The sequence below is a fragment of the Colobus angolensis genome, unplaced genomic scaffold (genome assembly GCF_000951035.1).
Source record: "Colobus angolensis palliatus isolate OR3802 unplaced genomic scaffold, Cang.pa_1.0 Scaffold88, whole genome shotgun sequence".
NCBI lineage: Eukaryota > Metazoa > Chordata > Mammalia > Primates > Cercopithecidae > Colobus > Colobus angolensis.
Window position 1 is genome coordinate 6,036,698 of NW_012122709.1, and position 24,024 is coordinate 6,060,721.

The 24,024-nt window shown below is 40.5% G+C and overlaps 3 gene segments (V, D, J or C); all 3 read right to left on the minus strand.

Annotated features, from left to right (window-relative positions):
• LOC105503813 overlaps positions 1 to 24,024 on the minus strand; it is a 908,479-nt gene that overhangs the window by 524,047 nt on the left and 360,408 nt on the right.
• Positions 1 to 24,024, minus strand: part of LOC105503812 — a 594,664-nt gene that overhangs the window by 488,625 nt on the left and 82,015 nt on the right.
• LOC105503804 lies at positions 20,067 to 23,877 on the minus strand. The segment is given in 3 exon segments: positions 20,067 to 20,358; positions 23,245 to 23,585; positions 23,712 to 23,877. Coding segments are annotated over 3 exon segments (411 nt in total).

Below are 24,024 nucleotides of genomic sequence, written 5' to 3' on the forward strand. Positions count from 1 at the left end.
ATATATTTGTTCTCTCTGAAACTTACATATCTCAGCATGCATATTGTCTACAATTTCTATTAAATCCATTGGTATTTTATTATATTTATTTCAAAGTACGTCCAATAAATCCAACACCTGGGTAGTCTCTTTTTTGGGTTTGTTTTATTAACTGTTTTCTCTTTTGACCATGGGTCACATTTTTGTGTGTATGGTTTAATCTCCCAGTGGTTCTTTGCACTTCTTGTATTTGGATAAACCATTTCTTCTAATTATTTTTTAATTTATTTTTTATTCATTTGTGGGTTTTTATTCCTTTTTTGCCATCTTGAGGATGTGACTTTGATTATAGTTTATTGTAATCTGGTTTGGCTCTGGGTGCTTTCAGAGATGGATTCTGTATGAGTTCCTTGGTCTTTGTATGAAAGCTGTCTTTGTATGACAGCTTTCTTGGATGCTGGTTGTAGTAACAATGTTTTCAGTATGTGAGCAGGTTCATTGTCTCCTGTGGGGCTTGAATGGCAGAGATATCTAGACGCTTGTCTCATTCTCCAGTGGCGTGCACCCTTTTATTTATTTACTTTTTTCCCCAGTATTTTATTCACTGGGTGGAATAGTTCGGGCTTCAGACCAGTAAGAGATGTCCAAGGGGAACAACAACAACAACAAAAAAACTGTGGCTAAAGCAGATGGGTAAATGCAATATTTAGTGGTGGGCAGAGGTCCCAGCCTTGACAGAAGCAGCTGGGGGAACTCTCAGTGAAACGCACTGAGTCCTCTTCAAGGAGAAGGGAGAGAGCCACCTGAGCTACCCTGCCAGTCCAGCAGGAAAGTGATCCACCTCCCAGTCATACTCCTGGCCCAGTGTTCCTGCTATACAGATCATATAGGCACCTCTTCTTCACCTGCAAGAGTGCTGATGTTCCGTGTAGACAGGGATTGTGACTCTCCCTCTTGCGTAAGCCTGAACTTGGAAGGCATTTTTCCCGTGGGGATGCAATTACCTTGAAGTATTCCAGAAAGGTTGTCTACAGATGCACCCACACTGAGCTTCTATGGGAGAAGCTCCAGCTGTGTCTTCAGTGGTGGATGAGGGGGAAACAGAATTCGATTTTTCAAGATGCTTCTCTAGCACCAGGGCTGACTGACTGTTGAGTTTGAGCCACAAGCTTTCCCTGCTGAGCCCAGCACTGCACCTGTTCCCCCGTTGAAAGAAACTTCCCCAAAGCAGAAAATTCTGGGACTCAAGACCGGCCATCTGGATTCTTTTGTCCCACAAGGTGCTCCCTTGATGTGGTGCACTCCCTTTACCCCTAGAAGTAGGAGTCCCTGAGAGCCAGACTACTGTGAATGCTGCTGCTCCTCTGGATCTGGCCACTCAGTGGGACTGATGCCTCCAGGCTGGTGCTGCAGAATGTCTGCAGGTGATCTAGTGATGTGACCTGTTCTCAAGCCTCCCAGAAGTGGCTACCAGCACCAGCTCTGATGGGAGTGGCAGGAGAGTGACTTAGACTCTGAGAGATTGCTTGGTTATGAATAGCTTTAGCGTGTTGGCTTTCTCAAATGCCAGTTACACTAGTAAATGAACTGATCATGTGGACAGGCTGAGGACCTCCTGGTTAGCCAGGATGTTGCAGGCAATGGTGATAGTTGAGGTCACACTCAAGTTTCCTCTTTCTTGTTGCTGTTTTATTCTGTCTACAAATGCTGTAAAGGACTGCATTGGTTGGCCTCCAGCCAGGAGATAGTGCTTGCAAAGGAGCACCAACTGTGGTAATAATGGTGGGATCTGTGCTTGCATTATGCTACCGGGGGAGGTACTCTGTTGTGTCAAGCAACAGGAAGGGCGAGATAGCTCCCAAAAGACTCAGTCTTTGTGTTAAGCAACCAGAGCTGGTAGAGTGGCAAAGCTAGGTGGGGCTAGGTTAGGGAAGTCCATGTTCTGTGTGCTGGTACAAGCAGAGGCACAAGCTGGCATAAGCAGAGGAGCAGAGCTGTCTCTGTTGCACAGAAGGCACTTCCCCATGTGTACTCTTCCACATGGGGAGTGGGGAGTAGCAGGCAGCAGTAAGCCTCCCTCAGCCCCCACACACTTGGCAAGGCAGGTCTCACACCTGCAGTGTTTCACTATCAGCAGCTAGCTAGATTCCAAGCAGTCTGCACTCAGAACTCATAGCTTCTCCGTCCATAAGCCTTCCCCACAGAGACAGAAATTGTGGTTTTCAGGCCGTGCCCCCTGCCCCGATCCACCTGCGAAGCAGGGGCATTTAGCTCCTGTCCTAATGGTTATAGTACACTTTCCGCTTGTCCCTGAGTTCGGGCCAAAGGGGTTTATTCCCACTTGAGATTATATTTGCAAATCTCAGTTGGGAGCTTCTCTCAACCATGGCCTGAGCTAGCTGGCAGACATCTGTGAGGTCCCCTGTGAGGATCAGAAATGGCTTCCCTCTGTCCCCACTGGAGACTGGGAATGCATGCAAAGCACACCCCAATGCTGGCTGCTCCTTCTCGTGTATCCCCTGCAGCTCACTAAATCAGCTCTATGGCTTGGTTAGATTAAGGCTTTCCCTGTAGCCTGGATTGCCAGGTTCCCCAGTGGGCATGTATATCCCAGAAGCATCCCAGAAGCAGTTTCAAACCTTCTCACACTCTGGGGACTTACAGTTTTTCAAGTAGCTCACAGTGCAGGCTGCAACCTGCTGCTGCTTTTTTTTTTTTTTTTTTTTTGAGATGGAGTCTTGCTCTGTCACCAAGTTGGAATGCAGTGGTGTGATCTCAGCTCACTAGCTCACTGCAAGCTCCGCCTTCCAGGTTCAAGCGATTCTCCTGCCTCAGCCTCCTGTATATCTGGGACTACAGGCACGCACCACCATGCCCAGCTAAGTTTTGTATTTCTGGTAGAGATAGGGTTTCACCATGTTGGCCAGGATGGTCTCAATCTCTTGACCTCGTGATCCGCCCACCTCGACCTCCCACTCCCAATGTGCTGGGAATTACAGGCATGAGCCACCATGCCCAGCCTACCTGCTGTGTCTTTTAAAGGGTATGTGGTTTCTTTCAGTTTTCTTGTTACGTTCCTGTGCTGCTTCTTGGAAGAAAGTTCACGGTGTGAGTCTCTACACACTATTTTGTCTTCCCAAGTGGGAGAGGCATGTTGACGATTCCTCCAGTCCACCATCTTGGAGAAAACAAAAACCAAAAAGAACCTTGACCCTCTTTTTAATGAAATAGCTTGAAGGGAAGGTAGATACCTAAGAAGAATGGAATAGGTCTCTAAGAAGAAAGCACTAAACATTCATATTTTATAGATTCACAGCAATAATTGGGGCAATGTTCAATTATTACTTGCATCATTTTCTCCTTGGGTACAGGTAATAATCCTGAATAATTCCAGGCACAACTTTTAAGTAGAAAAATCTGAGGTCTCTTCCTTGCACATGTCTTTATAGTTCTCATGGGACAGAGAACATCTGCCTAGAAAGTCCTCTCTACTCTCCTTTATTCCTTTATCTGAATCAGTTCTATTATGCCTCCAAGACACAATTAGCATGCCATCTTATAAACATGATAATGCATGTTAGAAACGTTATCTGATGTGGCTTTTTTCAAATAATCTGTGATAAATAATCAGTGTTTTCACCAATTTATCATGGACCACTACAACTGTAAAATATAACACAAATAAATTACTTTGACTTTTGTTTCCTTGATAAATGTACACTGCTACAGAAATTGATCTTCAAATTAAAAAGCTGGACAAAATAAAGGAAATTTTCAGACCTTGGACTACAGATAATACAGAGATAATGGAAATAAATGAAGCGAGTCCTAACATTGCTTCCACTTATTTCCTGGAGGCAGTTTCTAGGCAACAGCACAGGGAGGATTAACCACAACAGCACAGCTGCCTCATTGTATTGAGGAATAGAATAGGAGATTGGGGATCCTAAAGCATCTAGAAGGTATGAATAAGTGTACCAGAGAGGAGGAATTTGGGGAGAGAGAAAAAGAGAGAGAGAGAGACAAAGAGAAAGAGGAGGAGAGAGAGATTCAGAAGATAACTCTGGCTCTGGAGGGGTCACTCTTTGTCTTTGGATGATCTGTATATGTATGAGAGGAAACTCAGACAAAGAGAAGCAACAAGCCAAATAATTTCCAGAGTTCACACAGTGCTGAGCATAGTTTGTACTACTAGCATCCAAGATTCAAGAGATATTGTAATGCATGGGACAGGCACTAGAATCCTCAGAAAGGTGATAAATTAGCAGTGAGTTAAATTAGTCCCAGAATAAAGGCTGTTCAGATAAAAATTAAAAGAAGTCTCAAAAAATCAAAATGATACCCAAATTATTTTAATGATCAGTACAATGTCCAATTGTGTTTAAAGTAATATAACAACATTGTGCACCCAACAATGTAAAATACATAACATCTAGCACCCAATCAAAATTATCAAGCAGGTGAAGAACGAGGAAAATAAAGTCTATAACCAGGAGAAAGAAACAGAATTTAAAATGATGCAGATTATATAATTATTATAAAAGGACTTTAAAACAGTGCGTGTAAACTACATATATACAATAAAAATGAATTCAAGGATGTAAAGAAATATAGAAACATAAGGAGGAGAAAAATGGAAGACATAAAAAGATCCAAGTGGAACTTGTAGAAATAAAAAACAATTAAATAAATAAAATGAAAAATAAGTTGGACAAGATTAACAGCAGATTAGAAATCACAGGAAAAAAGCTTAGAGAACTTGAAGAAAAAGCAGTAGAAATGATCTAAACTGAAGCAAAGAAAAAAGATTTTTAAAAAAAGAAATAGTGCTCCTGAACTCTACGAAATCAAATAGTCTAAAATAGGTATAACTGAGGCCTCAGAGGAAGAGAGGGAGAGAAAGAAAGATACTTAAAGAAATACTGGCTGAAAATTTTTCATAGATACAAAGAAGAAATATGGAGAAAATTACCCCAAGCCTCATTGTAATCAAAATTCAAAAACCAGTAATAAAAGGGAAAATTTCAACAGCAGTTGGGGTGACAGGGTAGAAAGATGAAGAAAGACAGTTTAGGTACAGGGAGTCAAAGCTAAGAATAACAGCCAGCTTTTCATCAGAAACAATGTAAGTCAGAACAGAACTTTAAAGTGCTAAAAAAAAAACTTTAAAAGATAATATTTTAAGGAAAAACCATAAAACTGCATTGTAGGGCTTTTAACTTATGTAGAATAAAAATGTGTTGACAGCAATAGCACAAAGAATGGAGGTGAAATGCTGTAAATTTATTACACTGTGTGTGAAATGGTAAAATATTATTCAAAGTCATATTGTGATAAATTAAATTTGTAGTCTGTAAACCATCAGGTCTCAAACGTGTTGGTCTCAGGATCCCTTTATAATTTTACTGAGAGATTCCAAGAAGACTCTAAAGAGGTTTTGTTTATGTGGAATAGAGATAGAGGTAGGAATATATTCCATTAACCATCAGAGTGATGACCTTATCACGTATCTTGTAGACTGGAAACCTTGCATATATGCCTGCGAGACTCTGAACGTAAAAAAGGATAGTAATGTGTTTTGGAATGCCAGACTCCCTAAAAGGTCTGTCTAGGGCTCCCTGGACCATACTTGGATGACAGCAGTCTTACACCTTTAGCCTTATGAGAAATAGGTAACCTTACTTTAGTAACTTGGCTTTTGAGATGCCATCTTTTTACTTTTTGTTTCTTTTACAATGCCATGTTTAGATGCTTACTACTACATACTTCTCTTCATTACAGGGGCATTTATTTTATTATAACTGTCTTCTGTGTATTTGTTTTATTAGGGATTTCAGGAATCTCAGTTAAAGGTTCTGGTTGCTCGACATCTGTTGGCTTATTTGTCTAGTGCCTTTAAAATTATTTGTGCTAATGAAACAAGACCAGCAGAATTCATAGCTCATAATTTCTCTAGGATTGGATTTACTTTGTGTAAGGTATGATTGTAGTATAGTAAGAAGTTAAAGCATAGTTGTCTGCTTACACAAACCATTTTAAAGCATTGGGACTGTGTTACTGAGGACCGCTATAGTATTTTTTTACACAGGCTCTGATGGGAAGTGCTGTCAATATAATAACAATAGCTATGGCAAAAATAAAGTGAACATAAAAAAATCTTCAAATAATAAATATTTATCCTAATGAATTTTCTCACCAATTAAAATTGCCTACACACTTCAATTCTTAGTAAAATGATGGTCTTGAGTACAGTTACCATGCTGACAAGATTCTCTGGCTAGACAGATCATCTAGCCGCTCTTAAATCACTATGCATGCTCAGGAATCCCCAGGCTCAAGTACTCATTCCAGAAATTCAGACGTACATCACATGTAAAGCTCTGCAAAAAAACACATAAACCAAAACAAAACACGATTCCTGCCTCAAATTGCTTTCACTTGAGTGAAGAGCAGATAGTAAAGCAAATTCTATTCACTGTCTCTACTCCCGTTAGCCCAGGCACAGGCATTTGGAATGAAGGGTCAGACTAGGAACAGATACTGGATGTATTTAGCACTAGGCAAATAAAGACTGTGTGAATACCTTCTTTACAATGTTCAGATTTGTTTTGGTCCTTCTATCTCCCTCTTCTTTTCTTAGTCTTCATATCTAGATGTTTAACTTTCAGTGTCTAACACCTGAGTTTGTGGAAGTCAACAATCTTAGGATAGAAGGTAGCACTTACCTTCAGTTTGGGGTGTCCAGACATCCACCGAGTCTGTTCCCCATTCTTTCAATTTCATCACACTAGTTCTGTGGCTAGCTTCCAGAAAGATTTAGTATAATAGAGCCTTTGGAATAAAAAAATTAAGTTTTATATTAATACAGTTAAATTCTATTAAACTGGGCTTCAAAATCAAAAAGTTCTCCATTTTGCTTACCAGTTAAATTATTTGAGTAGTGGTTTCTGGAATTTGATCAATTTGAAACTTATTTCATTGTGATTCATTTGTAGTTCTTGAAACCTACTGTCATTACCTCTTATAACCTTCTTTGAAACTTTTCAATATGGAGCCTAGGATATAAAGGTAAAATTAAGGCCGCCCGACCTTTGAAAGACTCTTTTTCTTGTCTCTTTCTTACTTCCAAAAGCAGATTTTTTTGGAGATGCAGTGATTGTTTTCTTCTACAATTCAGTTTTTGCTACAGAAGTCCCATAGAGCAGAGGCGGTACAGCTTTGTCAGTCCTTGAGCTTGCTAGAAACAATGTTGAAATAAAATCACCCAGCTCTACATAGCCCCATAAGTGTCTTGTCCGGTATAGTGAGAGACACAAAAGTGTAAGCACCTTTAGAAAAAAATGTGTATTTGGGAGGAGATAACGTATATACTCATAAAAAGGTAATTGGGTATAGAGAGCTTGGGTGAGAAGAGTGAGCTTTAGCCTTGGCTGAGCACACTGGCTTAGGTCCCTTCACTTCTCTGAACCTCAGTTTTTAATCTCCAAAATGAGATTAGTTCTTTGTGCTTTGCCTTGTTCACAATGTTATTATAAAGAGTGAATGAGATAGTGCTTATGAAAGTGCACTGTAAAATTAAGTGAACTATATTTTAAAAACATACATAAAATATATAAAACTATATTTCAACATTTTTTTTTGAAAAAAAAGGTCTTTTTGAAATATATTTAAAACATTTTTGGGGTGATTTATCAGAAGGGAGAGATCACTGTGAGCTGGGGTGAGCAGAAAATTCTTCACAAGATAATAGTGGTCTGAGATAGCCTCTAGGATCGGGAGAAACAATTATGGTAAGCATTCAGACAGGTGTAATAATGGGAGTAAAGGACTATGAGCAGAGCTGTTAATGGAAGACAGTAAATGTCTCCCAACCTCATTCACAAGTTAGACTTAATCTGATGAAGCAGAAAGTTCGTGACTACTGTAGAGGCCATCGAAAGCTACACCATGAGTTTTAATTAACTTTACTCCTATAGGCAAAGGATGGTCAAAGAAGGTTCTTAAACAGAGGACTGATGTGACTGATACTGTGTTTCTTTAAAGAATAAGTCATTTGTAGGGTATGGGAGCAGATTATGGGGAGGAAATGCTGGAAGGAGGGAGGCCAGTTAAAAGCCTGTCACAGAAAACCATGTGTAACATGCTTGTATTAGACCATTCTCACACTGCTATAAAGAACTACTTGAGATTGGGTGTTATGAAGAAAAGAGGTTTAATTGACTCACAGTTCTGTAGGCTATACTGGAGGCATGACTAGTGAGGCCTCAGGAAACTCAGAAAATCATGGCAGAAGGTGAAGGAGAAGCAAGTACATTTTCACATGCCCAGCAGGAAAGACAGAGAGAGGGAGCAAAGGGGGAGGTGCCACACACCTTCAAACAACCAGATCTCTTGAGAATTCTATCATGAGAGAGCACTAGGGGGGTGGTGCTAAACCATTAGAAGCCACCTCCATGATCCAGTCACCTCCCACCAGAGCCCGCCTCCAACACTGGGAATTACAATTCACCATTAGATTTGAGTAGAGACAAAGAGAAAAACCATGTCAATACCGAAGATCTAAACCTAGAGCAGTAATTAGTAAGCTACACAGGAAAGTTCAAGTCCATCTAATAACACACTAGATCCTAGGACCTGGGACCACAGCATCTTTTTAAACATGTAGCTCAGTTCTTTATTGAAAAAACAATTATGAAGCCTCTTTTAAATGAAGGCTAATGTGAAGGGCAGTGGGGCTATGAAGATGGATTGAATAAGAATTATGTTCTCAAAATGTAGGCAATGGGATGGATAAGATTTCTTTTAAAAACTTTAAAAGTATAATACAGATTCAGTAAAGTGCACAAAACTTAAATGTAGAACTTGGTGAATTTTCACAAAGTGAAATCGCCTATGTAACCAGCACCCAAATTGAGAAACAGCGTTGCCAACATCCAGAAGCCTCGCTTGTACTCTTTTCAAGTCACTATCTCCTTATAAAGATAGCTCCTGTCTTCACTCTCCTGACTTACAACTTCATAGCTTAGTCTCGCCTTTTTTAAAAATTTCTTTTGCTTTCATTTTTCACTTAGTAATATTTGTGTGATTCAATCTGCCTTGAGCATATGGCAAATTTATTCATTCTCATTGCTGGGTAGTATTTCATTATCATAATTTATTTGTCTTTGAAACTGCTGATGTGCATCTGCGTTGTTTTCCATTTTTAGAATAATCACTGATGTAATACATGTTCTTATTCTTGTACATGTTTTACAAATGAATATATGTAACTTTTTATTGGGCATATAGTTAGAAATGGAATTTCTGCATCGCAGGGAATGCACATGTTCAGCTGTAGTAAATATTGCCAAATGTTTTTTGAAATTGTACCAGTTGACATTCCTTCCAACCAAATGTGTGAATTTCTGTTGCTCTATGTTCTTGTCAACATTTAGTGTAGTCTTTTTCACTTTAGCCATTCTGATCATAGTATAGCTATAGATATGAATTTTCAGAACCATAATGCAACATATCAAGTGGTAAGTAGGAACAAAGGTTAAAGAGTGATTGAGAAGTTTAGAGAAGGAAAGATTACACATGTTGTATCTTTGCATCAGGACAGCTGTGTCTTGTAAGGTAAGAATGGTGACTATACGTTATCCAGGACCACTCTGCATTTTAATAGTTGTTCTTATAAATTATGAAATGACAATATTCAACGTCTAGGCCACATCTTCTAGACTATCAATCAGCAAAACAGATGTCTTTTCTCACCTACTGTGTTCTGCACTTTCCTTTCTGAAAGTACAGTCACAGGAGGTTGAGACAGAAGTTTAGCCTGGGGAGATGGAGAAAGGACATTCTGTGCAATGGGGACAATTTAAGCAGAGACACAGATCCGTGTCCAGACACAGTGGCATCCATATTACTGTTAACAAGCAGAAGAGTGAGGAGGTGTCTGCACTTTGCTGGTGGATGAAACCTTCTCCTAGCTTCCTGGAGCAGGTTATAAATCTCTTTTGTATGAGAGCTTGCATTTAAACTGAATACAGGATGAGAATATCTTCTTTGTCAATAATTACCTCATCTTACAAAATATATTAATTCAGCAATCAGTAATATTTCAAGTACATTTTAAAAGTGTGTATGTACTCTTAGAGTAAGAGAGGAAAATCTCCATAACCTGTATTTATTGCTTCACGAGTCATCTTTTAGGTGTATATTTGCTCAAGGGAAAAATGTCATTTCTTTGTTAGCTTTTATCTTGATGTGTGGGACTTCACTGGGTTGTTTATTTCAATATTGTGAAAGACTGAAACCAAATTGGTTTGAAGGCTGATGTGAGTATTGATTACATCTTAGAGCATTTCTTCTTTGGTCTGTTGGCAAATATGAGAAAATGTACCTTAAATTACCTAGTTAGGGCAATTAAAGCAGCCCTACCTGCCCCCTGAAAACACTTTTATGTTAAACATCCCTCATGTGCTGCTTCTCTGACAGGGCCTGGGGCCTATCAGCAGGGTGGGTACTGAGGGCCTGGGGCCTATCAGCAGGGTGGGTACTGAGGGCCTGGGCCCTATCAGCAGGGTGGGTACTGGTGGGGGAGCAGTTACAAATGGGGATATTTACCAGAGCTGCAAATAGGGATATAGGGCCCTGTTGGGGTGATTTTCAAGCAGAGCCAAGATGTCATTGTCTTATCAATAAGTTTTGGCTCTTTCCTTTGAAAAATGCGTCAAGGAGCAGTGTGGTGTTTTGAAACTAGCACGAGATTGAAAATCTGATTTAGGTCCTGAACAAATTCCACCCTTTCCATTAACATTGGCTGTCACAAATTGAATCTCTACTGTGTCGACATGCCATGCTAGGCACCGTGTGAAAACTGTGTCTGTATAAAATCATGTATAGTTAAATTTAAACATATAGGTGTAATGTAAATATGTATAATTTTAATTCTCAACTCGACTTCACGAGGTAGATTCTATTATCACCATTTAATCGATGAGGAAATTGAGACATCAATAGGCTAAAGAATCAAAAGTCATGCTGCACTGGAGCTGACAGGATTTGAATCTAGCCAATTTCTATTTTTAATTGTATTAAAGAAAATTTCTCAAATATATAGAAAAGTATACAGTATGGAACAATGAAACTCCATGTACCCATCACCCATGTTCATCAAATATTGATTCTTGGTCAATCTTGTTTTATTTATGCCCCAATTACATTTAGCCATTCAATTATTTTTTTAAACCCATTCATACATTTTTAAAATATCATATTATTTTGCTTTTGCTTATTTTAGTACTATCACTAAATTCTGACTTTTTAAAAACACAATCAAATTAGTAAATGTGTTCACATTTTCAATTATTTTACAGCTTGTCTGATTCAGAATTCACCTAAGAGTCACATATTGTGATTTGTGGACATGTTTTCCAAAGAGAAAACATTCAAAATTTATTTTCCAACAGATAACAGCAGCAGCACAGCTACAGGAGTTTCTCCAAAGATCATACATTCACAAGGCATTATTAGCTCAACAGTGAAAAAGTCACTGGTGTGTTCTCTGTAACAATATCCACTTCACAGTATAAACAGATACCATTATTGTGTTCACTTACAATGCCAGAAGAAAAGGCACAAATTCCAAAAAAAAAAAAAAAAAGGGGGGGGGATGGTCAGGGGAAAGCCTAAAATCAGGTGCAATAACCAACAGGCAAAACATTAGCTAACAGTCTCCATCTACATTTCAATCAGGGCCTTCCACATACAGGAGACAGACTTCTCCCAGAAGTTAGGGTTTTTCTTTCTCCTTTTTTTGTTAAACCATTACAGAGATATTTCATTTGCTCAATATTATTACATATACAAAAGCAGATTACACATAAAGGAATCACAAAACACCTTGAACATCCATCTCTTTCCACCAATACATTGACTTTTAGGTTTAAGACAGAACCTGGGAATTCTTCAGCGGTCTTAAAATAGGAAAATAGGGACTACGGCTAATAAACAGATAAATAAAGTAGATAAATTAAAAGCTTTCCTATCCAGGACTCACCTGTTCCAACTTCATAGCCTTCATAAAATCCTCAAGAAAAAATAATTTTCCTAAGTTGTACCAAAAAAACAAAACAAAAAAAATAGTATGTAAACCTATGGCAGGAAACACACCCTTCCATGAGTTTCTACTTAAGAATGAAAATCCAGTTTTTCAATAGGGTAGGCACTGGCAAACTAAATTAGGTCACCTGAGATTCCCCGTTCAGGTGCCCACCTGAGGTTCGGGAAGAAAAATGCATTTGGGAAGTATGAAGAAGACATTGGCACTCTTATGGCTCTGACTGAACTGCATTTGAATAAGCAGCAACACACACAATGAATCCCTAAGCACTAACATAAGTCCATCTGAGAGAATCCTACTTAAGGTTCTAAGGTTGAAGCAATTTTATAATTGTACAACCTTAATTTTTTGTTCTTTTTAGAGTATATTAAAAATTTAAAAAAAGATGTGAACAGGGTTGGGGGAATATAAAACAGTTTCCTAAATAGATGACAGATCTTGTCTGTTTACCTGCATACAGTTACCAGTACCCTTTGCCTCAATTAGGCTAAGTAGTGTGTCTTCCATTGTGGTTCAATAAGTTCCAAGGGTTCCACCTTGAAATAGATAATTGTCTTAGAAAAAGTCACCCTAGGTTGTACGGAAGTTCTATGTATACAGTTTGTCACAAGTAACAAGGCTACTTTGAAAGACCTGCTGCTTTCAAAAAAAAAAAAAAATTCTAGTGTATATTTGTTTGGGTATAATTTTTTTCATTTTCATTTCAGTCGTGCTTGAGGTGGTGGTCACAACCTTCGTAAACATTATTTGCATACCTTTAAGAAAAAGAAGGCCAGGCGCAGGAAGCTCATGCTGTAATCCCAGCACTTTGGGAGGCCAAGGCAGGCAGATCACGAGGCCAGGAGTTTGAGACCAGCCTGGCCAACATGATGAAACCCCATCTCTACTAAAATTACAAAAATTAGCTGCATGCAGTGGCACATGCCTATACTCCCAGCTACTCGGGAGGCTGAGGCAGGAGAATTGCTTGAACCTGGGAGGAGGAGATTGCAGTGAACTGAGATCGTGCCACTGCACTCCAGCCTCCAGAGCAAGACTCCACCTCAAAAAAAAATAAAAATAAAAAAGAAGGAAAACAAGAGATGGGTTTTTACTAAAAAAAAAAAAAAAAAAAAAAAAAAGCAGATTCTGGAGATTTAACTCTGTCTGTATTTATCCTTCTATGCAAGTTAAGCTAAGCTAAAAAAAAAAAATTAAAAGAAAAAGAAAAAGACAAAAGAAAATGAAAGAAAAAAAAGAAGACTGCAACCTTGTTTTCTTCCAGGAAGTGAGGGAACTGGTGTTTGGGAATGCTGTCAATTGCACCTGGTTTTTCCACATCCACACTGACTCCTGATTGGGAGCCATCATCTTGCAGATGGTGGTGTTATTCATGATTGAGACAGCCCCCAAGGAAACCAGGAAGGTAGGAATACAGCTACTCTGGATCACAAAATTGCTCACTGGTTTTCACTACCAGACCACCATCAAGTGTGGGGGTATAGTGGTTCCTTACAACAGGGTCCACATTCACCAAAGGGACTGGGATTTCCTTAGGAAACATTTTTGAGACTCTTTTTCATTTTGTGCCTAACAGAGCCATGGTGTTCTTCAGGACCAGCTTCCTCCCATGGTGTGCTGAGTTATTGTTCACCCCGTGTGTCATATAGTAGACCCTCAAGTTGCCTTTGGTGGTGGAAACTGTCCCACAAATGTTGCATGCAAAAGGCTTCTCTCTGGTGTGAGTCTGTCCATGAGTCTGAAAACACTAGTGGATGAGAAGTTCTTCCCACACTGGGTGCAGCCGTGTTGCTTGACCTGACAGTGTAGCTGGGCATCTAACAAAGGGGTCATCAATGGAGACAAGATTGAGGGTCCTACAAATATACCTGGAACTTCAAGTTTGATGTATGTTGGCTGGGCTCAGATAAAGTTGAAGGGAGATTGCTCCAACCTTCCATCTCTGCATCTGTTCTCAAAGCTCTCTGATTTGCCCCCAGCATCACAAGACATTGACTTGATGATTTGTGCCTCACTATTGGCCAGAGAGAGTGCTTGGAAGGACCTGGTTTCCATGGTGTCTGAACTTCAGCTCTCACACTTCTGGTCTCGTTTCAGTGAGGATGAGTTGTTGGTCAAGACATTGCTCTCCACTGAACCATTTTTCGGCTGCTCTGACACTGCAAGCCAAAAGGGATAGCACCCAATCCCCCCAGCTGGGGCATCCAAGGAAGTCATTGTGGAAAGAGGTACAGGGATCTTTGAGGAGCTGCTTGGGCCCTCCTGGGAGCTGACTTCTACATCAGTGCTTTTGAGGACATCATCACAGCAGATGGCACTTGTACTGCCATCCTCACTGACTGTCATTGGATCGGGACCATAAGGTCACAGGGATCCTCTGGCAAGGGAATATTTGGAATCTGACTGCCCATGTGCATCCGAATATGCTGCTGCAATATCACAGCATTGGTAACTCTGGCAGATGGGGCATGAATGCTGCCTCTTTATGGGTGTGTTGGTTCAGTGAACCCCAAGGTGCGTCTGCAAGTTGCCTTTGGGTAGAAAAAGCTCAGCCACAAATCTTATACTGGAATGGTCACTCCCTGGTGTGTGGGTGCCTGTGCAGTAATATATTTTGAGAGCGCTTAGGAATCAGTAGACAATGAAGCCAGTGGTGGCCTTGTGGATGTTCTCAAAGAGCTACAGTAATTTTAGCATCTCTGGTCCTGGCTGGGGGTCCCACTCACCAAGAAGCCACCAATCCTTGGTGAATTATTGTCTGTCCATACCTCAGGGAGGGTAAGCCTGCCCTCACTTTCTGCAGAAGGACTAGGATGCAGGTCATTGGGCAACAGGCAATCCATGAGGTTCTTGGGGTTAGTCTTTGAAGAGAGATTCTGAGGTAGCCTTAGAGAGGAAGTTACAAAGACAAGTTTGCTGTCTAGAGACTTGATTCATCGATGGGGGCAGGTACAGAGTGCATATGGGTTGCCATTGCCTGTTGCCATTTTGTCCTGGAACTCAGAAAACAGTTGAGGGTTCACCTTCTCTTGGAGATGTTTGTGAACGTGTACCCTGAGGTTACCCTTGGTGGTGAAGCGATGACTACAGACAGAGCACATGAAGGGTCTCTCTCCAGTGCTGGAGCAGAGGTGGATCTACGAGAAGCTATCAGTCCTCAAAACCTTGCTAGAGTACTTACACTTGTGCTTGGAGATGTTCTGTAGCTTTCCTTTCCCTTTCTTGGAGGGGTCTAATGCCATAGTGGAGAAAGGACCCTGGAAGAGCACCAAGCCCAGAGCCTGAGGGAGCAAAGCACTCAGTATGGGAGACACGATGTTTTCCCAAACAGCGAAAGGGAAGAGAGTACCCTTTTCCCATCTGGCTTCAGAGCAAATGGCATCAGTCCTGGGGCAGAGTGGTGAAGGTAGAAGGGATGCTGGCGTGCTATGGTATCTTGGCTTGTTTCAAGGCATCCAGAGACAGACCTTGGTTTCCAGCCTTCTGGCTGAGCAAAACCACAGCTGTAGAAACTTGCTGGACATGCCCAAAGTCTTCAGGGTGTCAGCCCCTGCCCTGCCACAGTGGAGGACATGGGAGGCTCACATGTTCATCTCAGTGTAGATCTTCTCAGTGAGCTGGATCTGCTATAGCTGCTGTTGCAGATGCAAGATCTGCTCCAGGACCCATGGGATGCTGTTGGTGCTGGGCACAGGCTGGCAGTGCACCTGCACTCCACTGATTCACTGCCAACTTGGTGTCCCAGAGAGCTTGCATGGGCACCTTAGTGTTGGCTACTTTGCCTGTGGGTAAATAGCTTATGTCCTTAGGTGTGGGTGGCAGGGCCATCTCTGTAAGTGCACCACAGACTCCACACCCAGCTTCTCTTTCATGTCCCCTAAGCTGCCACTGTTCTCCTTCTGGCCATCTTTATTGCTTGGACTGGGTGGCTGGTGGCTCAGTCTGGCTCCAGAGAGCTGTCATGGCCTCTCACTGTCATTCCTGATGAGGACAGGGGGATTTTTAGTACAATTTTTCTTATGTTCTAAGAACTCAGAGATGCTAAAGAACTGCACAGTATTTCTCACAGGTGTCCAGTTCCTCCCGATGAAGCCATTTTACCATGTGGCTTTGTCCTTATTTGCTTCATCATCGTTCCCTTGGTGATCCATGGGAGCACCCCAGGCCCCCACCACTGGTGCCATTCAGGCTGCATCTGTAAACTCTGGATTCAGTTGCTGCTCGCCCTGGTCCCCCTCCAAGCTGGCATGCTGGAGTTTCGTCTGCTTGCACTTCTATATGGTGTGAGCATGGGGCACTGGGAAAGCCACAGTTCTGGCTGATATGTTTTTTAAAGTCTCTTTTAATCCATAGATCCCCTCACTCATTCTATGTAGTTTGTGGGAAGAAAAAAAAAGACCCAAGCTGTTTGTCTTGCAGAGTTTTTCATACTATAAATTTTGCTTACCGTATACTTGTGATGGGTTTAATATGTTCTGCTGTCCTTTGTACTTACTACAAATTGGCGATGGGATCTAGAGGGCAGTTTTTTGTTTAATACAGTGAACAGAAAACAAAGTTATTTTTCACTTCTGTGGGAAGTCTATTGGACTGAGTTACTATTTCAAGTCCACCTAATTTTTTCCCCCTGTTTGGAAATTCTGAAAGACACTGGAGGTTGTGGAATAACGATGGTGTGAAACATTAAGAACTCCACTCTACTTCTGGGAGAGTACACATTTGACAATTTACTGTTCACTCCCAAGGGTATCCAAAGAAAAGGAAATTTCAGTTATGAAATCAGGTGGAAAGGTTCCTAATGCTACCATTTGGGGTTGAAGCAGCACCGAGCTGTTGAACCTGTATCTTATTGTCTGTTAGAAGATGAAAATGAGGGCAAACACACAAAGGATGTAGGTGATAAGCAGGTTGTACTTGGAGTCAGACAGAAGGCAACTACTACATGTAATAAAGAGGGATAAAAGTTAAGGTTCAGAGATTCTTTGTATCACACATAGTATGTCCCTAATATTTGCTTTCATTCTTTAAATAAATAAATAAAAGCTTACGACAGTGGATCAGGTCCAGAACAGAAGTTGCCTAAGTCAAGTGATTAAGGACCCTGTACAGCTCATTAGCTTAACCAGCTCTCTCTGTGTGTGATACACTTTATCTGAACTCAGTCAAACTCTAGCCCAGGGATACTGGAACAATTCTGCAGTGAAGACATCCATCGTATGCAAGATTGGAGGCTCTGAGATGTGGGATATGAGGGTGACTAATTTCAGGGAACACCTGAAGAGGTTCCCTGATGAGGATCATTAGGAAGTAGCAGCGGCTGAAGCCTAGTGGTCATTATCATTGACTGTATTCACAGAGGCTGGAATAAGCCTCAGCTGTCTTGCAGGCTGTGATGGCTTCATCTCCCCAGCCGCTCATAAAGAGACTTCCTGTATTATAGCTCTTGTGCATTGGCCTGTCTACATCTAACAGCTTGTAGCCTGACTTAGATAGGACTCAGGAAAAAACAACAAGGCTTCAATCTCTGGATAACCTTTCAGGACACCCACTCTACTTAGGAGAAGAATAGGGTTTACTGCGTCATTTTTGTTTATCCGCTGATGCCAAGGCCCAGTGCCTAGTGACACATTATCAAGCCTGTACCTTTTTAAAACACTTGGACAACCACACTCATTTCATTCTACTAGGCACCTACGAGCATTTCCATTTGCTACTCAGCTCTAGAGAGAACTCTAATATTGAACAAATGTTTCCCAGTTACAAAATTCTTAGTTCCTTTAGGAACAGATGAATTATATTAATTTTACAAGGGACAACCAGAATTACTAGAAAATCTGTCTCTCAACCTGCCTTAGAACTTAACAAGAGGAGCTGTGTCCTCTGGAGTTTCAGCCAGCTAGTCCAAGTTCAGTGTGACCTCATGCTTGTCAAATGGGAATCTTCTAATTTTTCTCATTCTCTCATGCTGAGGAAAGAAAGTGTGTCTAATGCCTTGTGAAAAAAAACCAATAAATTCAAATTCAAATAAAAATATTTACTTTTGAATTAGTACCTGTTCTGTCCCTTCCTCCTTCTCTCTTCCTCCTTTGTTCTTTCCTTCTTTGTCGCTCTTTCTTCCCTCCTCCTCTCTCCTTCCTCCTTCTCCTCTTCTTCCTTCTTTCTTTTCTCCCTCTCCTTCCATCTCCTCCTTTTCCTCTCCCTCTTCTTCTACTGCCTGGCTACATAGAATAGTAGTTCCTGTGTATGGAAAGCAGGTGACTTCACAAGCCATTCTCCTCTCTGCCTGCTTCCTTTGGCTTCTTGTTACTACTGTTACATTATCATGCAACCTGTGGAACAGTATGGATATGTCTATAACACCTAATTGTCCTTTCACAGAAAAGAAGGGCAGCTACTAAGTGTTAGGAACTCAAAAAGGTAGTGGACTATGTGCTCTTGTGAGGCTAGTAAAATTTTGGAACTGCCTAATTAAATCTCTACATTTTACAAATGAGAGAACAGGTTCAGGAGAGTTATAACTTTCTCAAGGTCACATAGGTTGTTTGTGTAAAACTTTAATTCCCTCTGCCTACCATTCTATACTGGATATAGATAGCCCCCTAGAACACGGCCTTCATAAAGGCAGGAACCATGTCTGTCTTATTAACTAATGTTTCTCCAATGCTTACTATAGCTAAAAATATCTCCTAAATTAGGAATAAACTATACTTAAGTTTCTCAAGCTGGAATATACCCATGGTACATGAAATCATGGGGGAAAAACAGGTATAGTTTTCATGAGATGGTATTTCAGATTTGTTTGTCTTGAAGATGAGTTTATGTCTTGTAATAATTTAAATGTTTACTTTTAAATTAATTCATACTGTGAAATAGATGGTAAATTTTTGTCACTTTTAAAAATAAAATACATATACATCAAAGCCATTGTGTGTCCAAAGAGAACGTTTGACCTCTACCCCAGGGAGTGGAGTGTTTCCCAAATCTTCCCATGTTTATAGGTAAGCTAGAAATCCAGTTTTTAATGTGATATCTGTTTTCTTTTAATGTTAAAAACTCAGGTTTCTAAAAACTTGTGTGGAGCAAAAGAAATAAAAATCCCTGTTCCTGAGCACCTGTTGTAATATCCAAGGAAAATATATGTTTAGACAGGAAGTAGACACTGGACACACCATCCGGGTTCTGGCTGCCATAGCAGTTGTAATTCCGGCCCTAACCACTTTTCGGCTTCAATGGCCAGAACTCAAAGGGGAAAGGGTGAAGGCAAGATATTCAATAGGTTAGGACCAATTCCCACCTTACACATCTCTCTTCGCAGGCAGCCTCTAAATGAAAGCAAAATACTTAGATACTTTTAAAATATCATAATCATGTCACAAAAAGAGAGGAGCCAGAGAAAGGAAATTTGAGGAACATTTCACATCTATTCTGATGTATAAGAGGTTGCTGGTATGATTATGGAAAGAAGTCTAAATTTAATTTTTCTACCTCATTTAGTAATGATACCATTATTTAAAAAAATCAATGGAAGGCATTTCTATTACACTTGGATTAAAGCATTCTACATAATAATTAATGCATAAATGTATGAATCATTCTGAAAACTTAACAGCTTATGAATGGAATCATCCATTTGGTCTGAAGATAATTGGATAGTTTCCCACCCTCAATAAAACCAACACGAGATTAATATATTTTGTTTTTGCACTTTTTGTTGCATAATTCTATATATGATATAAAAATATGTGCTATATATTCTGTCTCAATCTATTCTAAAGAATGGAAGACACCCATGCTTCTAATAAATGATATATCTAGACATTGTACATGAATTGAACTCAGGTTTCCTTGCCAAACCACCTGTGCTGACACAGCCCCAACTTGCTTCTTCCTGTCTGTGACGGAGTCTCTCCCCAAGAGCCCTATCTCTTGTTGAGGTTTTTGTAGGGCTCCCACCAACACCCATCTCACTGTGGCTTCATTCAGAGCACAGAAGTATACTGCTGAGTCCACGACTTGTGAGGCTGTGATGGTGAGGTTGAAGGAACTGGTGGATTTCTGGAAGTTCGAAGAATACCGACCATTTATTTCATTTTGCTCATTAAAAGAGTTCTGACGAATAAGGAAAACCAATTCTCCACTTGGTGGTTGCTTGTACCAGAATAAGTAATAAGTAGAACCACGGGCTTCATACACACAGTCCAAATTCACATCCTCCTTCTCCACCACAGAAATTGCAGTCTGAGCTTGAGTTACCTTCTGAGCCATGCTGGATCCTGCAGTAAAGAGGAAAAATAGACTGATCCCTTATTTGCAACACTGGGGATAAAATGGATTAAGTGGCTTACAACTTAGTGCTCTGATTTCATTGCCCGTTACCCCTTCTTTCTAAGCCTCATTAGACTACAAAGATCTGCCTCCCTCCACGTCCTTCTGAGCTAACAGGAGTCTGAGTTCTGTGCTGGTGATCCTGCTTACCAATACAGATGGAGGTTATGACTGCCCTCAGCAGGCTGGCAGTCAGCATGTTCATAGCTCTTCCCCTGAGTGAAATGTTCTGTGCTCCGTCTCAAATCCAGATCTTAATTCTCCACCTTGCACTCAAGAGGTACTAGCAAAGTTACTGGGCTGTGTGAGGCTTCTGCCTTTTACAGGAAGTATGGTTAACAGATATATGACGAGTTTGACTGTGCCATGTTACATGCTTCTTGTATAGATGGAAGCTCCTAGACTGTCCTAAGTACCAATTTTGTCTCAATATAACTTACTGGACTGTAAATATACAGTGGTAAAATTGAATCATGGTTAGTTAATTCATCTTTGGTGGAAAATGTGAGACTTACAATTTATTATGAGCTATAGTGAATACATGGGATGATACAATTATGCACCTTTTAGTCTTACATGTGTCTTCTTCTTCAGATAGAATCAAAGTGCAAACTAACCACACAGAGTTTTCACTTTCTAGCAGAAAAGCAAAACTTTTAGTCTCAATCTTTGTTACTACTTTGTCAGTCATGGAATCCAGTAAAGGTTATGTAAGAAATAGTTTATTGTTAATAAATGATTTTACATCATACCTTTTGAGTCACCAAATCTGTTCAGTGTTTGCCATGTCAAGTAACAGCAGAGAAAAATACATACATGTTTATTTGCACATATATTTGTGTGTGTGTGTGTGTAAATAAAAATAAATTCCAAAAATTCTATTCACTGCTCAAATGCAGGAGTTTCTGTTATAACTCAATATGTGTGCTACTGAAAATGCCCCTGCTATTCCAATCCTCACACATTAATTGTGGTGGAGATTAGGATAGGAAAAATACCAAAAATATATAATTTATAACCAGAGCATTACCAAAAATCATAGGAATCCTATTAAAATACCAGCAGAGTTCAATCTCCACTGGCTTTTGTCCCTTGCATCACAGTCATTAAACTCTTTGCAGTGTTAAATATTAGGACTTATGTTTCACCCCTTAGATACAGGTTCATAAGAGGTCCTATATTTACAATAAGACTGGGTTCATCAAAGTTTTGTGTTAGTATTCTTCATTAAAAATATATTTTATTTGATTTATGGCTAGGGTAAGAAAAAAATGGGCGTGAGTGCTAGTGGGCACACATTTTCTTTGTGAGGTGGTGAAGATAATCTGGAATTAGATCACAATAATGATTGATAACTGTGAATATACTAAAACCACTGAATTGCAGACTTAAAAGGATGAAGTTTAAGGTATGCGAATTGTATCTCAATAAAGCTGTTTTTTTTTAATGATAGAAGTGAAAATACTCATATTAATGATAGCTAAAGTGATTCTAATGCTGCCGTGGAAAAGAGGACTGGGGGTTAGGGAACCTCCCAGTATCAGGATAAGCTAAGACTATTATGATACTTCAGTCTTAAAGAAGATGATCTCTATGGAACCCCAAATGCAGATTTACCATGAAGTATATTAGGCTTTGATTTTAGAGCCCCTTTCTACCCCAGAACCTAGAAACTTAAATTTATAATTTAATTTTCTTTTTCTTAAAGAGCGCCCCAGAAATCAAAGAAAAATCTTTGGGCTCTGCAAAACCTGTACCTTTTTATATGCAAAACTCACAGGATCATGCAGGATAGAAAAAGGACAAACAAGTCTCACAGAACTCTGAATATCAGGAAAAATTTCTTGTGGTGAGCTACATCCCTGAGAGTTTCGGTGAGGGGCCCACATTTCTGTTTTATGCTCTTTGATGTAGAGAAATATGAGATTATTTTCTCCATTTGGGGTCCCAGTGAACAAAACTCCATGTTCATTTACTTCTTTTTTATAAACAGTCTTTCTTGGCTGCTAAATTTGATGCAATTTAGAAGGATCATGGGCATAAATGGAATGATAAAAATGTTAGTTACCAAGTTAAAGTAATGTCCCAAATCCAGAATTTCTCGTAATACAGATCCTCAAGTCAAAAATCCAGGTCATGATTTAGTGTTACGACAAACAGCTGCCCGGCCAACAGGAAGATCAGTGTGGAGCAGTGTAAACAGTGTGGGCAAGACATGCCATGGATGCAGCCTTTACTGACCGGGCTGCTCTGAAACCACAGTGCTGATAACACAAGGAAAGCCTCTCATCAGCACACTCTCCTCATAGAACTTACTGAGGTAGCGGAATTTCTAAGCAACCACAAGAGAAGGAAAAGTCAAGGGAAGAGAGGACAAATGCCGCAGTCCCTGGAGATGGAGTTTCTGCAGGTGAAACTCAGCAAGACCAACAACCTTGGTCTCAATTGTAAACACAAGGGAGTAGACTCAAGGTGATCATTAGTCCATGAACTGTTTTCCCTTAGAGTTTTTATTAACAGGTTATGAAGTATTTCAGCATAGACCAACTGAACTGTCACATAGCAAAGTTAATGTCACTTCTCAGGAATGTATGCCGTCTGAGGGGAAGAAGAGACGTCTGGACTGAGGACAGAAGCATTTCTAGAACACAGAGCTTAGGTTCTGCTTTAGACTGTTCCTCCCCTAATTCCTCTGTGTGGTGTAATGTAAAATCTCCATGGCTTCTTGGCACCAAAGAATCAGAGCTGGAATTACATGGAGGAAGGCTCCAGCGTAGAACCCTGGAGATAGAAAATAATGCCCCCTCCCAAAGCGGCTCACACCCAGGCCCCACCTGTGGCCCCCAGGGTTTATGCTGGGCTCTCGCTGCAGTCCCTCCCACTGTGTCTCTCAGAACGCAGTAGTACACGGCAGAGTCCGACAGCTGCACTGAGGGTTTCTTCAGATGGAAGGAACTATCACTCTTGACATGACTGGCCTGAAAACCTCTGCTGTCCGTCTCCTGGTTTTCTGAACTTTTCAGGAGGAGCTCAGGCTCTTTGTTTAGATACTGGACATACCAGAACATAAAAGCTGAATAGCTGGTCTGATAAGTGCAGTTTAATGTCAGAGCTGCCCTCTCAGGGAGGGTAACTGGACCTTCTGTCTGGGTCACTGAGTCTCCATTGGTCCTTCCTAAAAAAAGGAAAGACTTTATTATACTGGCAATAGACAGTATGGTCTCCAGTTTGGAAGGGGTTAAAGGTCATCCTAAAGTTAAGGAATAGAACATCTCAGAAGTTCTGAGTAAACATTACTCACTGATTATCAACAAGATCACAAGTCCTGAGCAGGAAGCAGACAGCATGGCTGGCTGAGAAGCAGTAGAAGGTTTTGTTGAGAGATACCCAAACCGAGAGGTATATTTCTTTATGTTGTTGATTCTTTGGCAGAATCTACAATATCTTGACTCACGTGTTAAGCAGGGCAAACTGCACTACAAATCAGTCCACAGGCGGAACAAAGAGATGTGTGCAGGAAGCAAAGATGAAATTTGTGTCAAACCACAAGCTGAAGGGACTAGCGCCCTCTTGCGGCTCCTCTCTGTCCCTGAAGCCTGCTCTGAGTCTCGGAA